The sequence below is a fragment of the Bombina bombina genome, chromosome 1, assembly GCF_027579735.1.
Source record: "Bombina bombina isolate aBomBom1 chromosome 1, aBomBom1.pri, whole genome shotgun sequence".
NCBI classification, from domain to species: domain Eukaryota; kingdom Metazoa; phylum Chordata; class Amphibia; order Anura; family Bombinatoridae; genus Bombina; species Bombina bombina.
Window position 1 is genome coordinate 1116104244 of NC_069499.1, and position 23539 is coordinate 1116127782.

At 38.6% G+C, this 23539-nt stretch overlaps 1 protein-coding gene across 3 annotated transcripts in view; it reads right to left on the reverse strand.

Annotated features, from left to right (window-relative positions):
- Positions 1–22884, reverse strand: part of CACNB1 (calcium voltage-gated channel auxiliary subunit beta 1) — a 163684-nt gene extending 140800 nt beyond the window's left edge. For 2 of the 3 annotated variants that reach the window (XM_053697902.1, XM_053697886.1), the window contains exons 1-4: positions 22731–22884; positions 6114–6233; positions 4237–4359; positions 2596–2732 (exon numbers count right to left, since the gene is read on the reverse strand). In XM_053697902.1, the coding sequence (XP_053553877.1) occupies positions 2596–2732; positions 4237–4359; positions 6114–6233; positions 22731–22811 (461 nt within the window). In that variant the 5' untranslated portion in view covers positions 22812–22884. Of the gene's footprint in view, positions 1–2595; positions 2733–4236; positions 4360–6113; positions 6234–11579; positions 12041–22730 lie in introns of those variants that run through there. The other variant, XM_053697894.1, reaches the window with a different exon arrangement.
- Between the last annotated feature and the right edge of the window lie 655 nt (positions 22885–23539).

Genomic DNA, 23539 nt, shown 5'->3' on the forward strand with positions numbered 1-23539 from the left:
GGTGGCGTCTATTGGAAACATTTTTCTAAATATCGGAGGGGGTGAGAACGGCACACCGGGTCTATCCCACTCCTTAGTAACAATTTCAGTAAGTCTCTTAGGTATAGGAAAAACCTCAGTACTCGTCGGTACCGCAAAATATTTATCCAACCTACACATTTTCTCTGGTATTGCAACTGTGTTACAATCATTCAGAGCCGCTAACACCTCCCCTAGTAATACACGGAGGTTTTCCAGTTTAAATTTAAAATTTGAAATATCTGAATCCAGTCTGTTTGGATCAGAACCGTCACCCACAGAATGAAGTTCTCCGTCCTCATGTTCTGCCATCTGTGACGCAGTGTCTGACATGGCCCTAATATTATCAGCGCACTCTGTTCTCACCCCAGAGTGATCACGCTTACCTCTTAGTTCTGGTAATTTAGCCAAAACCTCAGTCATAACAGTAGCCATATCCTGTAATGTGATTTGTAATGGCCGCCCAGATGTACTCGGCGCTACAATATCACGCACCTCCCTCTGAGCGGGAGATGTAGGTACTGACACGTGAGGCGAGTTAGTCGGCATAACTCTCCCCTCGTTGTTTGGTGAAATTTGTTCAATTTGTACAGATTGACTTTTATTTAAAGTAGCATCAATACAGTTAGTACATAAATTTCTATTGGGCTCCACTTTGGCATTGCAACAAATGACACAGGTATCATCCTCTGAATCAGACATGTTTAACACACTAGCAAATAAACTTGCAACTTGGAAATACAATTCAATTAGAATAATATTAAAACGTACTGTGCCTTTAAGAAGCACAGAAGATCTATGACAGTTGAAAATTAATAAATTGAAACAGTTATAGCCTCAATCCTTGTAAACAACACAACTTTAGCAAAGGTTTAATCCCATTAGCAAAGATAACAAATTCTGAAAGCAGGAAACAAATTACAGAATAAACGTTTTTTATCTCAGTCAAACTATAATTCTCACAGCTCTGCTGAGAGAAATTACCTCCCTCAAAATAAGTTTTGAAGACCCCTGAGCTCTGTAGAGATGAACCGGATCATGCAGGGAATACAATGAGTTGCTGACTGAAATATTTGATGCATAGTAAAAGCGCCAAAAAACGGCCCCTCCCCCTCACACACAGCAGTGAGGGAGAACAGAAACTGTCAGAAAAACAGATTAAGCAACTGCCAAGTGGAAAAATAGTGCCCAAACATTTATTCACACAGTACCTCAGCAAATGAAAACGATTTTACATTCCAGCAAAAACGTTAAACATAATCTCTAGTTATTAAACAGCTTTATGTATTTCTTACAGTGTAATTCTAGTGAAGTACCATTCCCCAGAATACTGAAGTGTAAAGTATACATACATGACATTATATCGGTATGGCAGGATTTTCTCATCAATTCCATTGTCAGAAAATAAAAACTGCTACATACCTCTATGCAGATTCATCTGCCCGCTGTCCCCTGATCTGAAGTTTACCTCACTCCTCAGATGGCCGAGAACAGCAATATGATCTTAACTACTCCGGCTAAAATCATAGCAAAACTCTGGTAGATTCTTCTTCAAACTCTGCCAGAGAGGTAATAACACACTCCGGTGCTATTTTAAAATAACAAACTTTTGATTGAAGATATAAAACTAAGTATAATCACCATAGTCCTCTCACACATCCTATCTAGTCGTTGGGTGCAAGAGAATGACTGGGAGTGACGTAGAGGGGAGGAGCTATATGCAGCTCTGCTGGGTGAATCCTCTTGCACTTCCTGTTGGGGAGGAGTAATATCCCAGAAGTAATGATGACCCGTGGACTGATCACACTTAACAGAAGAAAACTCTTTACAATTCACTGCTGAGATGATGGTACCCTCTGTCACTTGGTAACTGGCGATCCAAGCATGTATTGCAGAGGTTCCTTATGGCTTTATACACATGCATGTGTTACCATGACATTTTGCAACCCTGCGCTGCTTGCCTCCATTGTCCTACAAAGTGAAACAGCACTAAAGGATGCGATTTTCAAGTGTGCGGAACTACACAATGCAATGTACACCCAAGAGAGCACCCACCACTGGACCAACAGAAAATTGAGAGACTATAGGAGTAGACTAGGGATCTCAATAGACAATATAAAGGCCTAACAAAAACAATGCTTGGAATAACACACCACTAGGATCCAAACATCCTGGAATAAAGGGCAACACTTCCTAATGTGCACAGCGCAAGCTGCCAGGAAACCAGGAAGAAAAAGCATTAGTGCCTTCCACTCTATACATGAACTCAACCAAGAATGAGGAGTTTTAGCTAAGGGAAAAACTTAGCTAAATTAATTTCTGGTGAGTATTGACCTTAGGTGAGCCAAGATAATTCTATTAAAGAACATTTTAAAAACCAATACTCAACTATATATCATTTTGTATCTGTTAAAGTAAATAAAAGAAAGCATATTCCATTTTAAACTTGTTTTTTTTTTGTATTTATGTCATGTGGAGATGTTTATAGCTAAAATGACTACAAAACAGAACGTGGTAAGTGCTTGGATGATCTGGGAGACATTTGTGGGCCCAGTCTATCCTGTTTTTTTTTTTTACCTGGAGCTGAGCCGGCTCTGTCTCATTTTCTGTTCTTGAAGAAGCCTCATGTGCTCCAACTTTACAGGACTGGGAATAAAACCAACCTCACAGCCCTCCCTCACAGCACGTCCTATCCACCAGTCATTGTTATATTTCTGGGAGTCAGAAAGGAGAGATATAGGAGTTAACAGAGATTAAAGACAGACAGGGAGACAGAGAGAGAGAGAGAGAGAGAGACACAGAGAGAGAGAGAGACACAGAGAGAGAGAGAGAGAGAGAGACACAGAGAGAGAGAGAGAGAGAGAGACACAGAGAGAGAGAGAGAGAGAGAGAGAGAGAGAGAGAGAGAGAGAGAGAGAGAGAGAGAGAGAGAGAGAGAGAGAGAGAGATAAGAGAGCAGAGGGGTCAGGTCAGGAGAAGTAAGCAGTAAATGGGCAAAATAAGGTAATGGTAACAAAAGTATAAGAAGAGAGAGGAGGAGTAAAACAAAAATGTAGGACATCAGAATGGAAATATTAGACATTATGGTGGAGGAGTAAAATACAGAGATGAGGGATTAGAGAAGAAAATAACACAAATTAAGTAGAAAAGTTAAACATTTATTCAGATCTCAGAATTGGTGAACATTGTGAAACACATGTGCTTCACATTCTTTGCAATAAGAGTATTATTGTGAAAATTATTAGTGGCCTAGGCTATTAGATACATATTTAAAAGTGACCCCCTAAAGACACCTACAGACTAAGCCTTCAACATCAATAGGAACTGATGATCCTATACTACCCCACTGTTCTCTGCCCTTATCTCTCCTCAGATTAGCCATCCCTTACTTACACATATATGAGATTTTAGCATCTCCCAGTGACTCATTTTAGATCTCTGATTTTCTCATATGTTCTAATTTTACAGCCAATAGAATGGAATTCATAAAAAATGGACAGAACAGTTACACACACACACGTTCACAATGTGGAGAGATGTATTCAAAATTGTTCATTGTATTCCTCCTTATTACACTCCTGCCCCTTACATTCAGTTTCACATTTCTGCAATTGGAGAGGGAATAAAATAATGAAGTGTTGCTCTATTTCAGACAGTGCATTATATTGCACAACCTTAAAAATCAGGTTGGATGTTCGAGATCCCTCTGGAGGCCATGTATGCGTACTGCAAGGGCCCAGAAACAGTACAACTAATCAGGCTAAGACAGACCTCTAAAATGGGAAAACTCTTATGGCTGGCATGGTTTTCTGTGTGGCTGCACCTTTCTACATAAATGTTGTAGCACACAAGTAACATTAAAGCAATATTTTCCAGTAGGATATTAACATAGTCTCTTAGAACTGTGTTTTGGGATATGGGCATTAAAACAATAACAGGAAAAGCAAATGCTCCATCATTTACCCCACCATACACTATTAGGGATTTTTCTTTACACCATAGTTATGGCCCGGTCTACATACCCTACACACCACTACATTTTGTTGTGCTGAAGACTCAATATTATTTTAGGATATTTTTGAGGTTGTTGTTTGCCTCTTCTCTTTTGTGATGCTTTTACTTTATTATTATTTTCTTCTATTCAATAGGGTTATAACATGGACCAATTTTGTTCTTTAACCTGACGTCCCATTTTCATGTGTGCACCCCTTTCTTTACCTCCTTAATGTGTAGGAAATCTTTGGGCTCAAAATTGATGGACATCCCTTGCACAGGGGCTTCATCCCCAGGTGATGGATTATATCCTACATTCGTCCGAACGGCAAAGGCCACCGGCTTAGTCTAATGGGAGATACAATATGTTAAGTCATTTTATTTGTATAGATTTAATGTTACAACAATTACACACAAAATGGTATCCAACAGTACCCACCATACAAACAGGAAAAAGAGTTGCAACCACATTGGACAATGTTACACAAAAAAACACATTTCATCAAATATTGTATCCAACTGCACTGCAATACATTTAGCCCAATGAAGAATGAGATAATAAATCAATTTCATGATACAGGATCACACTAAGTTTAAATTTGCCAACACAAATCTGGAGGGTTTTTTTTATAATTAAATGTTAATTTATGTTTCTTTCCTTCACATGAAGAACCCCGCACAGCAAGATAAACATCCCTCAAGCTAAAATTTTCCTTTCTAGAATTATTTGAGAGACCTTGCAGTACCAGATCAGAGAGCTTTAGAGAACTAGGCCTTAAAGGGACATGATACAAAGCATTTTTGTTCATGATTAAGATAGAAGATACAGATTTAAATAACTTTCCATTTTACTTCTATTATCAATTTTGCTTCATTCTCTTGGTATCCTTTAATGAAGGTGCAGCAACACACTACTGGGAGCTAGCTGAACACATCAGTAAGCCAATGACAAGAGGCCTATATGTGCAGCACCTAGCTCCCCGCTCCTAGGTATATTTTTCAACAAAGGATATCAAGAGAATAAAGCAAATGAGATCATAGAAGTAAATTGGATAGTTGTTTACAATTAAATGCTCTATCTGAATAATACAATTTTTGCGGGGTTTCGTATCCCTTTTGTCACAAAATTTAAGATTAATACAAAACATCCGATATTGAACCTTGTAAATCCAAGAAAAATATTTGTTCTATAGGACCACCAGTCACTCAAAATTCATATGGCATACAGTTCTAAAACAGTTTTTTTTACCAGTATGTCAAGCAATATTGCTGTGATTTGGCTATCCAAGTGTGCTTTATTACTGAGACCACTGTACATATCAACAGCTCTTGTGACTACAATTATTATGCACAAAGTATTTATCATCAGAAGTGGCACAATCTTGTATCAGTTATGTAACTAGGAATTTAAGGAGTTGTTTGTTTAAAGGGACAGCAAGTTCAAAATTAAACTTTCATGATTTAGATAGAGCATGCTATTTTAAACAACTTTCCAATTTACTTTTGTTATCAAATTTGCTTCATTCTCTTGGTATCTTTTATTGAAGAGTAAAACTAGGTAGGCTCATAAGAGCTCAGGAGTGTGCACGTGCCTATAGTACTCTATGGCAGCAGTGTTTGCAACATTGTATAACAAAGCTACAAATAATGTTACAAAATACTGATGCCATAGAGTACTAAAGACACGTGCACACTCCTGAGCTCTTAAGAGCCTACCTAGTTTTACTTTTCAATTAGAGATACCAAGTGAACAAAGCAAATTTGATATCAAAAGTAAATTGGATAGTTGTTAAAAATTGCATGCTCTTTGTGAATCATGAGAGTTGTTTCATTTTGAGTTAATTGTCCTTTTAAGCTAAATAAGGTCAGTGCTTCATTCTTCTAATTTAACCATTTCTTGTTACTGAAAAGGTTTGGAACCACTAGTTTAATAGCGTAGAAGAAGACTACAGCTCAGAAACAATCACACTGCCAGCCCAGCAGTAAGGAGCAAGACTTTTAGAACCAGCTGCAGCAATTACAAATACCACAATAAACTATTCTGCTCACAGATGAATTATGACAGAGGCCTACTAGCATAACTGAGATATTTCTGCCTCTACCTTGGCTTTCTCCAGCTGTGCCAATGCATGACGTTCTGCCTCTTTCCTTAGTGCCTCTCGATCCTCCTCTAGGGACACATCAGAATCTGATGGGCGACTGGTGTAGGATTCTGCAGACCCCTGTGGAAAGGACACAAGTGGACCAGCAGGTATTAATGCTTGGTCACAAGATGATGGAAGAAGTTAAATTATCTGGCATGCAGCAAACAGCTGTTCTAGGAGCTTAGTGGCTTGTAAATTACCAAGGAAAACCACAGGGAGCAGGGGATGGGGAGAGGTAGAATGCAGGAGGGGGAGGAAAAACAGAAGGGAAAGAAACAAGATTAGACAGTTGTTTTTTAAATACTAAATTCACATTCTACATAGCTTAAAGGGACATTAAATGCTAAATACATGCTAGATAGAATGATGTATTCAAAGAAAAGATTAGTCCATGACTAACATGTAGATGTATTTTTTAAAGTCTCATTAGTGGTTTAAAAAGTGACAAAATAAGTGTAAAGTTTTAGTGTCTATAAAACACTGGGAGCTGCCATGTTGTAACTTGTGTTACCTTCTCTGCTGTGGCCAATTAGGGTCAGTTATAAATAGGTCACTAGAGTGTGCAGCCAATGGTTGTGCTGGATTTAACAGTGTTCTGCACTTTCATTTCTAACAGGAACTGAAAAGCTCACAATTTCAGAATGGAATTACAGGCAAAGAGGATAAAATAAATAATGAAAGTATATTGCAGAGTTGTTTTATATATACAATTTATCATTTTATATTACAATCTCAAAGTGTTTAATGTCCCTTTAAAGGGACAGTCAACTCAAAATTGTTTATTGTTTTAACCGACCGAGGACGTGCAGGGTACGTCCTCGGTCTGGAAAGCAGCTGTAAGCGATCCTGATCACTTCCAGCTGCTTTCCGGTTATTGCAGGATGCCTCGATATCGAGGCATCCTGCAATAACATTTTTTACCCCTCCGGTGCAGAGAGAGACACTCTGTGGCCCTCTCTGTACCGGACATCAATGGCCGCATTCGTTGGTGGGTGGGAGCTGAAGTGGGAGGCGGGTGGGCGACCATTGATGGCTTCTAAGTCTGAGAGGGGGGCGGGATCGCTGGGGGCGCGTGCACGAGATGAGGTGGGCGGGCGCGTGCACGGGGAGGGTGGGAACCGCTACACTACAGAAACATTTTTTTTATATAAATGCCCAGAAAACATTTAAAAATATAAATCTAAGGGATCTGGGAGGGGGTGGGGGATTGGTCTTGGGGGGGGGGGATAAGCTACACTACAGAAAAAAATAAAAATAAAAAATAAAAAAAAAATGTATTTGCAAACTGGGTACTGGCAGACAGCTGCCAGTACCCAAGATGGCACCCAATAAGGCAGAAGGGGAGGGTTAGAGAGCTGTTTTGGGGGGGGGGGATCAAGGAGACTGGGGGCTAAGGGGGGGATCCTACAGCAGCATATGTAAATATTCTAAAAAAAAACAACAACAAAAACCAACCCTTTTATTTTAGTACTGGCAGACTTTCTGACAGTACTTAAGATGGCGGGGACAATTGTGGGGTGGGGGGGGGAGAGAGCTATTTGGGAGGGATCAGGGGGTCTGATGTGTCAGGCGGGAAGCTGATCTCTACACTAAAGCTAAAATTAACCCTGCAAGCTCCCTACAAGCTACCTAATTAACCCCTTCACTACTGGGCATAATTCACGTGTTGTGCGCAGGGGCATTTAGCGGCCTTCTAATTACCAAAAAGCAACACCAAAGCCATATATGTCTGCTATTTCTGAACAAAGGGGATCCCAGAGAAGCATTTACAACCATTTGTGCCATAATTGCACAAAATGTTTGTAAATGATTTCAGTGAGAAACCTAAAATTTGGAAAAAATGTAACTTTTTTTTTTTATTTAATCGCAATTGGCGGTGAAATGGTGGCATGAAATATACCAAAATGGGCCTAGATCAATACTTTGGGTTGTCTACTACACTACACTAAAACTAAAATTACCCTAAAAAGCTCCCTACATGCTCCCTAATTAACCCCTTCACTGCTGGGCATAATACACGTGTGGTGCGCAGTGGCATTTAGCGGCCTTCTAATTACCAAAAACCAACGTCAAAGCCATATATGTCTGCTATTTCTGAACAAAGGGGATCCCAGAGAAAAATTTACAACCATTTATGCCATAATTGCACAAGCTGTTTGTAAATAATTTAAGTGAGAAACCTAAAGTTTGTGGAAAAAAAATGTGAAAAAGTGAACAATTTTTTTTATTTGATCGCATTTGGTGGTGAAATGGTGGCATGAAATATACCAAAATGGGCCTAGATCAATACTTTGGGACGTCTTCTAAAAAAAAATATATACATGTGTCAATAGATATTCAGGGATTCCTGAAAGATATCAGTGTTCCAAAGTAACTAGCGCTAATTTTGAAAAAAAGTGGTTTGGAAATAGCAAAGTGCTACTTATATTTATGGCCCTATAACTTGCAAAAAAAGCAAAGAACATGTAAACATTGGATATTTCTAAACTCTGGACAAAATTTAGAAACTATTTAGCATGGGTGTTTTTTGGTGGTTGTAGATGTGTAACAGATTTTAGGGGTCAAAGTTAGAAAAAGTGTGTTTTTTTCCTTTTTTTCCTCATATTTTATAAATTTATTTATAGTAAATTATAAGATATGATGAAAATAATGGTATCTTTAGAAAGTCCATTTAATGGCGAGAAAAATGGTATATAATATGTGTGCGTACAGTAAATGAGTAAGATAAAAATTACAGCTAAACACAAACACTGTAAAAATAGCCTTGGTCCCAAACGGACAGAAAATGGAAAAGTGCTGTGGTCATTAAGGGGTTAAAAGATAGATAATCCCTTTATTACTTATTCCCCAGTTTTACACCAAAAACACGGTTATATTAATACACTTGTTACCTCTGTGATTACCTTGTATCTAAGCATCTTCTGACTGCCCCCTGATCACATTACTTTATCTATAGACTTGCATTTAAGCCAATTGGTGCTGTGTTGTTAGAATCCACGTGCGTCAGCACAATGTTATTTATATGACTCACATGAACTAGCTTCCCCTGATGTGAAAAGCAAATACAAAAACAAAATTTATGCTTAACTGCTACATTTATTTATTTTTTGACACGATGAGTCCATAGATCATCTACTTACTAATGGGATATATCACTCCTGCCTAGCAGGAGGCAGCAAAGAGCACCACAGCAAAGCTGTTAAATATCACCTCTCTTCCCTCCCACCCCAGACATTCGATTGAAGTAAAGGAGAGAAAGGAAGTAACAAGGTGCAGAGGTGTCTGAAGTTTATAACATACTAACACCCTGTCTAAAGAACAGGGCGGGCCGTGGACTCATTGTGTCAAGAAATAAATAAATTTATCAGGTAAGCATAAAAAAAAATTCTTTCTAATGACACGATGAGTCCACAGATCATCTAATTACTAATGGGAATCAATACCCAAGCTAGAGTACATAGATGATAAGGGAGGGACAAGACAGGGAACCTAAACGGAAGGCACCACTGCTTGAAGAAGCTTTCTCCCAAAAGCAGCCTCAGTGTGAAGAGAGGACCAAGTTGCAGCCTTGCGAATCTGTTCCATAGAAGCTTCATTTTTGAATGCCCATGAGGAAGCAACAGCCCTCGTGGAACGAGCCGTAACTCTCTCTGGAGGTTGCTGTGCAGCAGTTTCATAGGCAAAACGTATGATACACTTCAGCCATAAAGAAAGAGAAGTAGCCGTGGCTTTCTGTCCCTTACGTTTTCCAGAGAAAACCACAAACAAAGCAGAAGACTGATGAAAATCCTTAGTCGCCTGTAAATAAAATTTTAGTGCACGTACCGCGTCCAGATTGTGCAGAAGCCGTTCCCTTCTGAAAAGGATTAGGACACAAAGAAGGAACAACAATCTCCTGATTAATGTTCCGGTTAAAAACTACTTTAAGGAGAAACCCAAATTTGGTACGTAAAACTACCTTATCCGAATGAAAAATAAGGTAAGGAGACTCATATTGTAATGCCGAGAGCTCTGACACTCTACGAGCAGATGAAATAGCAACAAGAAACAAAACTTTCAAAGATAACAACTTAACTTTACTACTTCCTTGCTGTAACATAGGCAAAGAGAATGACTGGGGTGGGAGGGAAGGGAGGTGATATTTAACAGCTTTGCTGTGGTGCTCTTTGTCGCCTCCTGCTGGGCAGGAGTAATATATCCCATTAGTAATTAGATGATCTGTGGACTCATCGTGTCATTAGAAAGAAAGCATGTGATCATGGGGCTTTCTTTAGGGACTTAGAAACAGACAGAAATTTAGAAGTTTAAAGGTTATAAAGTATATTAATATAACAATGTTTTTTGTGCAAAGCTGCGGGATGGTTAGTAAAGGCATTATCTATCTTTTTAAACAATAACATTTTTTTGTTGATTGTCTCTTTAAATGGACATTGTAGAAAAAAATGAAACTTAAATAGATTAGAAAGAGCATACAATTTTAAACAACTTTCTAAGTTAATTAAATAATCAATTTTGATTATTTCCTTTGGTATCCTTTGTTAAACAATAACACTAGATGAGTTCACGAGTGTGCTTGTGTTCTTAGCCAACTGGCAGCAGTGTTTACAACAATGTTTATAGCAATGTTATATATAATTACAATCACTGCTTCCCTACAGTGTAGCATTCTATGGCAGCAGAGTTTGCAACTATGTATAACATTGCTATAAATATTGTTGCAAACACTGCTGCCAGATGGCAAAGGACACGTGCACACTCCTGGACTCATTTAGGATTACTCTTTAAAAAAGGATACCAAGAGAACTAAGTACAATTGTTACTAGAAGTAAATTGGAAAGTTGCATCTATCTGAATCGTGAATGTTTAAGTTTGAGTGTACTGTACCAGTAAATTAAATTTGTAATTCAAACAAATACATGTATGTACTTTCTGATAATGCTTATTTACTGATATGGACAACTCCCATCTTTCTATTGGTGCAGAGGGATATGCCCATGCAAGCCTGACAAGAAAACATTGTTTTATTCAGTACATACAAAAACCTGTTATGTTCTTTTAAGAAGCAAAAAAAGATGCTTTAAATGTCCAAGGAAGTATGGAAAGCAAGAGGGAAGTATAGAAGACAAGGTGAGAGGTTGCTGTGACAAGATTAAGAAATGGTAAAGAGAGACATTAAAACAACAGAGTGCTGGAGCAAAAGAGAATCAGTAGGAATATTACAGAGGTGAAGCAGAAGTAATTGGAGATTTGCATTTATGATGCCACTGCTTCTGTCCTCAGTATTGTTGTCCCACATATTATTTTCAGGGTTTTATAATCCCACAAACAGCCATAATGTGTCAGATGGCACAGAGAGTAAAGAAAGTCACAAGAAGAGAGAAAGGATGAGCAACTGCACATACAGAGAATTATACTACAACTTACCTCCTGATCCAGCCCATACAGGTACATGTCTGATGTAATGGTCTCCTGTACTCTGTCCTGTACCTTACTACACTGATCCCAGTCAGTATTACCACAAACACAACTACTAACACACAGCTAATTAAGGCCTTGCATATAAAACTTACACAGTATGTTATACACTCACTCACAGTAACCATGAAGTACATAGGAACACTGACACACACTGTTAGACACACAAGTGCACAGTGTTACCCATGGTATATCACTTACCACACCCAACTTCATTCACCCCAGGAACAATAGACAGTTTCTAACTTTAGGCTACATACAAAAATTCAATATTAACAATGTTAGGCACCTTAGTAAAAACACTACAATACTGTACTAACACACACATAGGGTTTTACACTCATTCACACTTATTTCTTATGTTCAAGTCACTCACTCCCTCACCCTTTAGTTTGGCTGATCATTCACACTGTATGTACACCCCCCCTATGTTCCAGCCAGTCCCACCCTCTCACTGAGGTCAGAGCAGAGTGGGCAGTCAGCTCTCAGGAGGGCTGAGAACAGGTGGCAGCTGTGAGAGCCAGAGATACAACACAGGGAAAGCTGACACAGTGACTGATTAGGACAAATGTCCATTTCTCTACTTCCAACACATAACTCCTCCTCCTACTCCCAACTCTGCTCCCACTCCAGCATTCAGTTCCTGATCTTATCTCACTTCCAAACCTCAAGCCCTCTTCTGCCTCAGCTACTTCAACATACTTATATATCAGTTCTGCCTCTACTTCCAAAAAAATAGCCAATCCCTCCTCTACTCCCACTTGCAATACTAAGTTACCTAAACGTCATAGCTCACAGGAAATACCATTTTCAGAGACAGTAAACACTTTGAGAGTGTAATATAATGCAATAATAATTTTGACGCATTTTCCTGTGATTTAAGGCCAATAAACTGAAGATTTTCCTGAAAACTGAAAGGGACATTGTACACTAGATTTTTCTTTGCATACATGGTTTGTAAATGATCCATTTATATAGCCCAGCCCATTTCAATGGGTGTCCCATCCTTACCTCACCAGCAGTGCTACATTTGGAGCTTTTAAGTTACTTTTTAAAAGGTTTTATAATGGATTTTATATCAGGATCTGTGCATATTCTTCTTTATAGTAGTGTCTATTACAGGCAGTTACAAAACTTTTATGAAAATTGGTGTATACTATCCCTTTAAGAGGCTTCTCAAGCCCAACGCTGTCACATATCTCTCCCTCGTCTGTCATTGTAATATAGTCCAGTCTATGTTGGTATGGTAAAACTGTGTTGTAATTACAAAATGGCTGTCCCTTTAATAAGTGATTGTTATATTTAAAGCAAATCAGTGATGGTCTATTCCTGGTCTAACTCATTTAATCACATTAAACTCTACTACAGATATATTGTGAAAATGATACATTTTACAATCTAATCATTTTGCTCTTTGGTACCTCAGTTTTAAAACTTAAAGGATATTATAATAAAAAACCTCCTGAAAATATAAAATCATAGTTATTTGTTGTCTAAGAGATTTAAACATGATCACTATTAGTATAGTGGGCCTGTGCGTTTACTGAGTTATTGGTTTTGCTAATTTTTATTATTAAAGTATATATTTATTATTATTATATATTTTTATTTATCCCCTTTAAATTGTTCCCAATGATTCATTTTACCTGCTGGAGTGTTTTAAATTGTTTACAAGTAGCTCCTTTACCCCTATTTTGGCATTTGAAATAGCTGATTTAGCCTGTGGTATACCGACCTATACTGAAAGTTTCTATACTGGAGTATATTCTATTGAATAGCCTAAGTAAACACAGCCAACAGAAGAGATTACACTCTCAGTGGGGGCCATGATAGTTAAGTAATAAAATTATAATTTTAAATTGTTCTCTCTATGTATTGAGCTTTAGTTTTCCAGACAAATATAAGATAAGGAAGCAAGTCTGTGTACACAAAGTGATAACATAATTAAATCTGATATTACCTGAAGCTCAACCCATTGTAATAGGCTGTGGTTTAAAAGCACAAAACCAGATACTTAATATACACAAATAAACCGAAAAATGCAATTTCTCATACATTTTATACTCTGCAGCTGGTATAACAAGTCACTGAAAATACATTCATATAAAAACAATTTTACAGTGTACTGTCCATTAAAGTACTTATTACTAAGTTTAGCTTTGATTGGTTGAGCAGGTAGTGTTTGTGTGTGACATTGCTTCCTAATGTCATCTCATATAACCATGGTGGGTAATTTCATTGTATTTTGCCCATGTGCAAAAACCAGTGTTCCATTCACAAACATTTTGGGGTACTTGGCAACAATTTAAAAACACTACTACAGATACATTCTGTTAAAGGAAGATTATATTAAAAAAGGTTTTTGAATGTATATGAAACAGCATCAGTTAATATGTTACTGCAAAGCACGATGCACAATCTTATTTACAGCTAGCCCTTACTGGCCACACTCAGGGGATATAAAATAAATATGCAAAATGGCATAGTTTTAAAAGCCTCTAAAAATGTATTTTGTAAATTTTCAGCAATTCAGTGTGTAACTGTTGATATAAACTTAGTGTGTGTATGTGCATGTGTGCGTGTATGTATAGTATACATATATAGACATTTATATAAGTGCATTGGAGTCCTTGGCCGTTAGTAGATGAAAACATGTAAAAGCATATTTAAGCAATATTCACATTTTCATGTGGGGTTTGCACATATTAGAATATGCGATCGTGTACGTGCATATGGAAATATGTGATTGTATTTGCGTGCAAGGCAGGTTTTTTTTCCCCACTTTTTGTTTTCTTTATTGACTTCTATGGGGGAATAGGTTATTGTTTGCACGACAGTCTAATTGTGCTAGAAATAAGATGTTTGCGCTTGTTGTTTACTTTTAGCGCAATTAGCGCTCTAGCTGAAGCACAAAATACTGCTCCACTTATAATCTAGCCCATAATGTATTGCAGTGGCCTATATTTACTAAGAAAGTATAAAGCAGCCCTGCTCTCTAAATTCTAGATCTACTAAATAATATAGTAATTATGCAGCGGTCAGCAACCTATAAGACCTGTGGAACTTTAGGTCCAGGGATCTGATGTGAAATGTGTTATATGAGGTTGTCTGAGTGACTGCTGGGACTGGGTCTAATCTGAGGTTTTATGTGGGTATGGAGCTGGCATAGGGGTGCAGGGCCTGAGCTCTTATGGGCATATGGCTGAATGAAGGTCAGCAGCACCAGAAATCTGATCTGATGTAGGTATGTAGCGTAAAGAAGGCCTGCAGGTCCAGGAGTCTGGTGTGATGTTCATTCTTTATTACCATTATAATTATTAATGCCAAATATTTTTTTAGAAATAAATATTTTTCATTGCAGATCAAATCTAATTAAAGATGTAGCTGGCAGTTTAAAGTATTATTTTGGCACATTGGGAATAGAAGGTTGCCAGTGCCTGTATTAAACAGATTTTTCTCACTGAAGAGTATACTAGAAAAGCTAAATTTGAAAGCACTGTGTAATTCTGCAGAACCACCCCCAGAACAACAACAAAAAATAAATAATACAATACAAAAATAAATTGGTGCAAGGAAAGACTACTAGAATGCTTCACATTTATTATAAAATGTAAAGGATTCTATTCCTCATCGTTAAGCACTTCCAATCACGGCTTGTGTGTATGACAATCATTTCCATAATAAAGGGAGATCGCCGATCTAAAGCTGATCCCTCACACTACAAGACTGTGATTATTGGTGGTCTACTGGGCAGCACTCCCAAGGCTTCAGTGGGAGGGCCAGTGATGTTGTCACTAACATGTGGTGACATCACAAAGGGACGATGCCTATGTAGCTGCAAGGAAGCTGGATGGGAGGAGGTAGCTACAGACGACCAAGGTCCCATACTTGACAGATAATCAATCGCCTGCTCTTTGAAAAACACCAAATCCGCCAAAACTGTACAAAAGTTTAATATGTAAAAACATGGGAGGACACACAATAAAAAAATCTTAAATGTTTATAGACCCCAATAAAGTTTGTTTTATAGTGGACAAGTCCCTTTAAAAAAAAAAAAAGAAATGTACATTTTGTCTGAATATCCAGGTGATCAATGTTATCATTTGACAGAAAAAACAGAATTTATGCTTACCTGATAGATAAATTACTTTCTCTTGTGGTGTATCCAGTCCACGGATTCATCCTTACTTGTGGGATATTCTCATTCCCTACAGGAAGTGGTAAAGAGAGCACACAGCAAAGCTGTCCATATAGCTCCCCCTCTGGCTCCGCCCCCCAGTCATTCGACCGACGGTTAGGAGAAAAAGGAGAAACCATAGGGTGCAGTGGTGACTGTAGTTTAAACAAAAAAATTTAACCTGACTTAATTGCCAGGGTGGGCCGTGGACTGGATACACCGCAAGAGAAAGTAATTTATCAGGTAAGCATAAATTCTGTTTTCTCTTGCAAGGTGTATCCAGTCCACGGATTCATCCTTACTTGTGGGATACCAATACCAAAGGTTTAGGACACGGATGAAGGGAGGGAACAAGACAGGTAACCTAAACGGAAGGCACCACTGCTTGCAAAACCTTTCTCCCAAAAATAGCCCCCGAAGAAGCAAAAGTATCAAATTTGTAAAATTTGGCAAAAGTATGCAGTGAAGACCAAGTCGCTGCCTTACAAATCTGTTCAACAGAAGCCTCATTCTTGAAGGCCCAAGTGGAAGCCACAGCTCTGGTGGAATGAGCTGTAATTCGTTCAGGAGGCTGCTGCCCAGCAGTCTCATAAGCCAATCGGATGATGCTTTTCAACCAGAAGGAAAGAGAGGTAGCCGTCACTTTTTGACCTCTCCTCTTACCAGAATAGACAACAAACAAAGATGATGTTTGTCTGAAATCCTTAGTTGCTTGTAAATAGAATTTCAAAACACGAACCACATCTAGATTGTGTAAAAGCCGTTCCTTCTTAGAAGGTGGATTAGGACACAGAGAAGGAACAATGATTTCCTGGTTAATGTTCTTATTAGAAACAACTTTAGGAAGAAAACCAGGTTTGGTACGCAAAACTACCTTATCTGCATGGAACACCAGATAGGGTGAATTACACTGCAAAGCAGACAATTCTAAAACTCTTCGAGCAGAAGATATAGCTACCAAAAACAAAACTTTCCAAGATAATAACTTAATATCTATGGAATGTAAAGGTTCAAAAGGAACCCCTTGAAGAACTGAAAGAACTAAATTTAGACTCCATGGAGGAGCCACAGGTTTATAGACAGGCTTGATTCTGACTAACGCCTGTGTAAACGCTTGAACATCTGGTACTTCTGCCAGACGCTTGTGTAAAAGGATAGACAGAGCGGATATCTGCCCCTTTAAGGAACTAGCTGATAAACTTTTCTCCAATCCTTCTTGGAGAAAAGACAATATCCTTGGAATCCTAATCTTACTCCACGAGTAACCCTTGGATTCACACCAACAAAGATATTTCCGCCATATCTTATGGTAAATTTTCCTGGTGACAGGTTTTCTAGCTTGGATCAGAGTATCTATGACTGATTCAGAGAACCCACGCTTGGATAGAATTAAGCGTTCAATCTCCAAGCAGTCAGCTGCAGAGAAACTAGATTTGGATGCTTGAATGGACCCTGTATTACAAGATCCTGCCTCATTGGCAGTGTCCATGGTGGGACAGATGACATGTCCACTAGGTCTGCATACCAAGTCCTGCGTGGCCACGCAGGCGCTATCAGAATTATCGAGGCCTTCTCCTGTTTGATTCTGGCTACCAGCCAAGGGAGAAGGGGAAACAGTGGAAAGACATAGGCCAGATTGAAGGACCAAGGCGCTACTAGAGCATCTATCAATGCCGCCTTGGGGTCCCTGGACCTGGAACCGTAAAGAGGAAGTTTGGTGTTCTGACGGGACACCATCAGATCCTACTCTGGAATGCCCCATAGCTGAGTCAGCTGAGCAAATACCTCCGGGTGGAGTTCCCACTCCCCGGGGTGAAAAGTCTGACGACTTAGGAAATCTGTTTCCCAGTTGTCTACTCCTGGGATGTGAATTGCAGATAGATGGCAAGAGTGATCCTCCGCCCACCTGATTATCTTGGTTACTTCCTTCATCGCTAAGGAACTCTTTGTTCCTCCCTGATGATTTATGTATGCTACAGTCGTGATGTTGTCCGACTGAAATCTGATGAACTTGGCCGCCGTTAGCTGAGGCCATGCCTGGAGCGTGTTGAATATCGCTCTCAGTTCCAAAATGTTTATCGGGAGAAGAGACTCTTCCCGAGACCATAGGCCCTGAGCTTTCAGGGAGCCCCAGCCTAACAGACTGGCGTCGGTCGTTACAATGATCCACTCCGGTCTGCGGAAGCACATTCCCTGCGACAGGTGATCCTGAGACAACCACCAGAGAAGAGAATCTCTGGTTTTCTGGTCCAGTTGGATTTGAGGAGACAAATTTGCATAATCTCCATTCCACTGTTTGAGCATGCACAATTGCAGTGGCCTGAGATGAATTCGAGCAAAAGGGACTACGTCCATTGCTGCTACCATTAATCCGATTACCTCCATGCACTGAGCTACAGAAGGCCGAGGAATGGAATGAAAAACTCGGCAAGTACTTAGAAGCTTTAACCTTCTGACCTCCGTCAGAAATATTTTCATTTCTACCTTTCGTTGAAGATATAAAAACTACAAATCTAACACCACATTCACTTTACCCTCCCGTGGAGATGCTACTTGTTAGAGCGGCAAAGAGAATGACTGGGGGGCGGAGCCAGAGGGGGAGCTATATGGACAGCTTTGCTGTGTGCTCTTTGCCACTTCCTGTAGGGAATGAGAATATCCCACAAGTAAGGATGAATCCGTGGACTGGATACACCTTGCAAGAGAAAAGGTGCTATTATTTCTACCCTGGCACAAAGGGTCCCCTCTAGCTTTTATTACAACTTCCAAAAACCTGTATGAGCTACTCTTCCACATTTGACCACCCTTGATGACAATTTAATAAGGTGATCACAGTAGCAAATTCTTAAAATAACAAACTCTTGATTGAAGGTAAAAACGACACTAAGTCACCACATCTCTCTTACACTTCCTATCTTGTCGAGAGTTGCAAGAGAATGACTGGGAGTGGCAGTTAGGGGAGGAGCTATATAGACAGCTCTGCTGTGGGTGTTCTCTTGCAACTTCCTGTTGGGAAGGAGAATATCCCACAAGTAATGGATGAACCCGTGGACTGGATACACCTTTACAAGAGAAATATAGATTTTTAACATTTTTGTTGCAGCCTTCTCACATGCAATGAAAGATAAATATAATAATGGTATATATTCTGTTAAACAATAAGTATGTTTGTTTTTCGCTCACTGAAATATTAGTGTTTAAATTTAAGCAGAAAACAAAAACTAAAATTCGTCTTAGCATAGGGGTGTGAAAAAGGCTTAGCCGCAAAGGGGTTAAAGTATTTGCTTAAAGGGACAGTCTAGTATAAATTAAACTTTCATTATTCAGATAGGACTTTTAATTTTAATCAACTTTCCAATTTACTTTTATCATCAAATTTGCTTTTTTTCTCTTGGTATTCTTAGTTTAAACTAAACATAGGTAGGCTCATATGCTAATTTCTAAGCCTTTGAGGGCTGCCTCTTATCACGCTTTTTAAATCTCTTTTCAACACAAAGAGACAGAAAGTACACTTGGGCCATATAGATAACACTGTGTTCAGGCACAGGGGGTTATTTAAGATCTAGAAGAAACCAATGCTAAATTTAAGACAATAGATAATAAACAGTCACAGTCATGTGATCAGGGGGCTGGAAGAAGGTTCCTAGATACAAGGTAATCACAGAGGTAAAAAGTATATTAATATAACTGTGTTGGTTATGCAAAACTGGGGAATGGGTAATAAAGGGATTATCTATCTTTTAAAACAATAACAATTCTATGGAAGACTGTCCCTTTAAAGAGACACTCAGGTCAAATTAAATTTTATGTTGAAAAGATACCTAGGTAGGCATCTAATGCTCTACATGGCAGGACATAAAACTGCCATCTAGTGGTCTTGCAAATGGATAACATTCTTGTAAAGCTGCTACCATATAGTGCTCCAGAAATGGGCCGGCTCTTAAGCATATGTCCTTGATTTTCAACAAAGGACACCAAGAGAACAAATAAAAATTGATAATAGGAGTAAATTAGAACATGTTTAAAATTGCTCTATCTGAATCATGAAAGGGTTTCATATCCCTTTAAAACTGCCACTTGTTTGGAAGTATTCCAAAGAACTAGGAGTTACATTTGAAAGCTGGATGGTAGCAAATTCAGAAGCAGCTTGCAATAAGCATTTCTTTACAGAAAGAGATGAAACGTGGAACTGGTTACAGCTCAAGTGTCACAGTCATAAGTAACTGTAAAGTAGTAGTAAAATTCCATAATTACGTAGCCCCTTTATGGTGTACTGGCATTTGTTTATAGACAACCTGACTTATTTGTCCTTACAAGCCTGTCATAAAGGGTTTTTATTTATATCTTTACTACAATATATATATATTCAAACTGAAAACATTATAGCAACTACTTTCATATCACTTACATTGAATGTTAAAGCAGGTAATATTTTGGTTGCCTTACTGGATAACATGAAAAAACAAAGAATGTGCATAAAAGAATTCTCCCCCACATCTCAGTCACCCCCCTTCTTTTTTTTCTTACAACTGTGGCTATAAGGAGGAAAGACTGAGCTTGCTTACAAAATTCATTACTGATTAAGGTACACTCAGCAGTATTTAATTGAGCTTTAATGCAAATGTTTGCATTTTGCAACCCAAGAGGATATCTCAGAACTATATGTTACTATCAGTGGTAATAACATCAGTGCTGTGCTTTCTGTAGAGAACAAAACGGCTAGAAGTCTGGGGTGGGGGTTATAAAAGGCTATAATGTATTTTAAATTTATAGAAGCACTTTGTAAGGGTAGAAAGTCTATAGTTTTGTATATAAAGATTACACTTGCTATACTAAAAAGCTTCAATTCTTTTTTGCTATAATAGTGCTTAATTATTGCTTAGTAGTCTCAAGTAGGGAGGGAAGTGTTAACTGTACCGGTATCATAGGAATACCTTGGCAAACCTCAGAACCCTGATACAGCTCAGGCCATCAATTTTATTTGTTAAAAGAATTCTGTTTACAACGTGCACCATTCTACTAGTCTAACCAAAAACTATGAATCTCTCCTGTCACAATACAGGTAGCCCTCAGTTTACGCCGGGGTTTGGTTCCAGAAGGAATGGTTGTAAATCGAAACCGTTGTAAACTGAAACCCAGTTTATAATGTAAATCAATGGGAAGTGAGGGTGATAGGTTCCAGGCCCCTCTCAAAATTGTCATAAGTAACACCTAATACATTATTTTTAAAGATTTGAAATGAAGACTTTAAATGTTAAACAGCATTATAAACTTAATAAAATAATCACACAACACAGAATATATAATTAAACTAAGTTAAATGAACAAAAACATTTGCTAAACAGCATTATAAACCTAATAAAATAATCACAAAACACAGACTTCACTTGCATTTTTCTTCAAACAGTTTTTCTATGCATTCCAATCTGGACTGATTTATAGACAGGAAGATCTTGTTCCTTTGAAATCTGCGCGATAGTTCAGGTCTGGTTAAACTGATTAATTTCAGCTTGCTTGGTTTTGCTGCAACACAAGCGGATAGCTCCACCTACTGGCTATTTAAATAAATGCACTGCTTCTCAATGCTTTTCAATAGCAGTCACATGACTGGAAAAAAGGTTGTTATTCTGAAACGGTGTAAATTGAACAGTTGTAAAACGAGGGCCACCTATATTAGAGTAACACTAAACAGGTGATGTGTTTTTAACATGTGTGTGTGAGCAGCATGATACTGCTACTATTTGCTGCCTTTTACTAAGTTTGAAATAAAAGTTATATTTTAACTTACTACAATTTTTGATAATTGCAATTAGTGCAAAAAAGCATTCTTTTTTGGATACACTCACAATTGTGTGAGATTTGTCCTTATTTGAATAATTGTATATAAAGATGTTTGGTGATGGGGCGAGAAAAACTCACCGACCCTCACAGGGGCTGCCCTGAAAGAATTCTCTAAAATGGGTCTGTCTAAGGTTCTTCCCATAGAAAGTAATGGAGTTTGCTGGAAAGGAGAAGAGGAGGCATCTTTTAGTATTTTACAATCGCATCTGTTTTTGTATGCATGTGTCTTTCTGTTAGGGTAATAAGTGTTATGCAAGTTTGACACAATCTTGTCACCTTACAGTTTGTGAGATAAAATAGTGAGATCTGGAGAGGGAAAATGTTTAGAGAATACACTAGAACTGGTGTATAGCATTCAGCTATGTCAATGGAACGCCCCTGTTCAGCCCACTAGCAAAGGTGAAGAAACTAATTTTGCAATAAAGTGAAGACAATGCTTTAAATGTTGTACTGTAAGTATTATAAGTAGTCATTAACCCTACCATTGCTGCTAGAGAGGGCTTAATTCATTGAGACAAGTGATAAATAAGACAAATGTTCAGCTACTCAACTGCATTTAAAATCTCAGAATTAAAGTGTAGAAATGGTATTGGATACAGAGAGCAGACGGTACATGTTTATGTTGTTATGTAGTTCCCATATATATAGGATCCTGACATGATAAAATGCAATTAAATAGTCAGAGGCAGACAGAAAATGTGCACTGCACACTGCAAGGACATTTGTTCCTGTTTATTATATTGGAGGTTTCAGCATAATGCTGCCTGTAAAGAAGGTTCATTGATTTCTTTTCTAAATGTTTTGTTTTGAGTGCTGTCCCTGATAACCTCACTACAGTCCTCATTCATAACACACAGTAAGAATCTAAAAGGAAATGCTATATATATATAACACTACAAGTAAACGGCGCACCAAGAAGACCCCCACGACCCCAATCAAGCAACAAGTGAGAAAGGAAGAGGGGAAAACTAATGGAGGAAGACAATAGATGCGTTGCTTTTAGGAGAAAGCACACACAGTAGCAGACAGTTTGGTAATACAAAGTTTCATGCAAGGGGAGGGGGTAGCCAGGGAAGTCTCACCAAAACGGGGCGCAGGATTTTGGCTGGGTGGTCCGTGATGGTAGGAGCCCCAGCAAGGGGCTGAGGGTCCGGAGCAGACATTCTGCTCCTCTCCTCCGTGTGGCCTCTCCAAAGCGTCAGGCTCAGATTACAGGAATCCTGCAGCCTTTGCAACCTGGGAGAGTATATTTAGCAGGCTTTGGGGCACAGGGAGGCATACAAACAGGCGAGAGGGGGCTGACTGAGGGGCTATAAGTGGACAGAGATGTGACTGTGAGGAAGCCGGGGTCTCAATAACCCGGAACACACTTATCTTGCCTTCTCATAATACACAGAACACATACACATCACCTCTTAATACCCAGACATAAGGGCACATACATATTACCTAATGCCCAGACATAAGGACACACACATATCACCTCCTAATACACAGTCATCAGGGCACATATACATATATATCACTTCCTAATACACAGATATGAAGGCAATATATATCACCTCATATTACACAGGTGTAAGGATACATGCACATTATCTCAGAATACAAAGATATCAGGGAAATATATTTCACCTCTTATTATACAGGCATATGGACACATACGCATCACCTTCTAATACACAGATAGGGGCATACACATCACCTAATACACAGACATAAGGATACATACATACCACCTCCTAATACACAGACATAAGGATACGAACATACCACCTCCTAATACACAGACATAAGGATACATACATACCACCTCCTAATACACATACATAAGGACACATAACTAACACTTTGATACATATATAGGGTACATATCACCTAATACACAAGC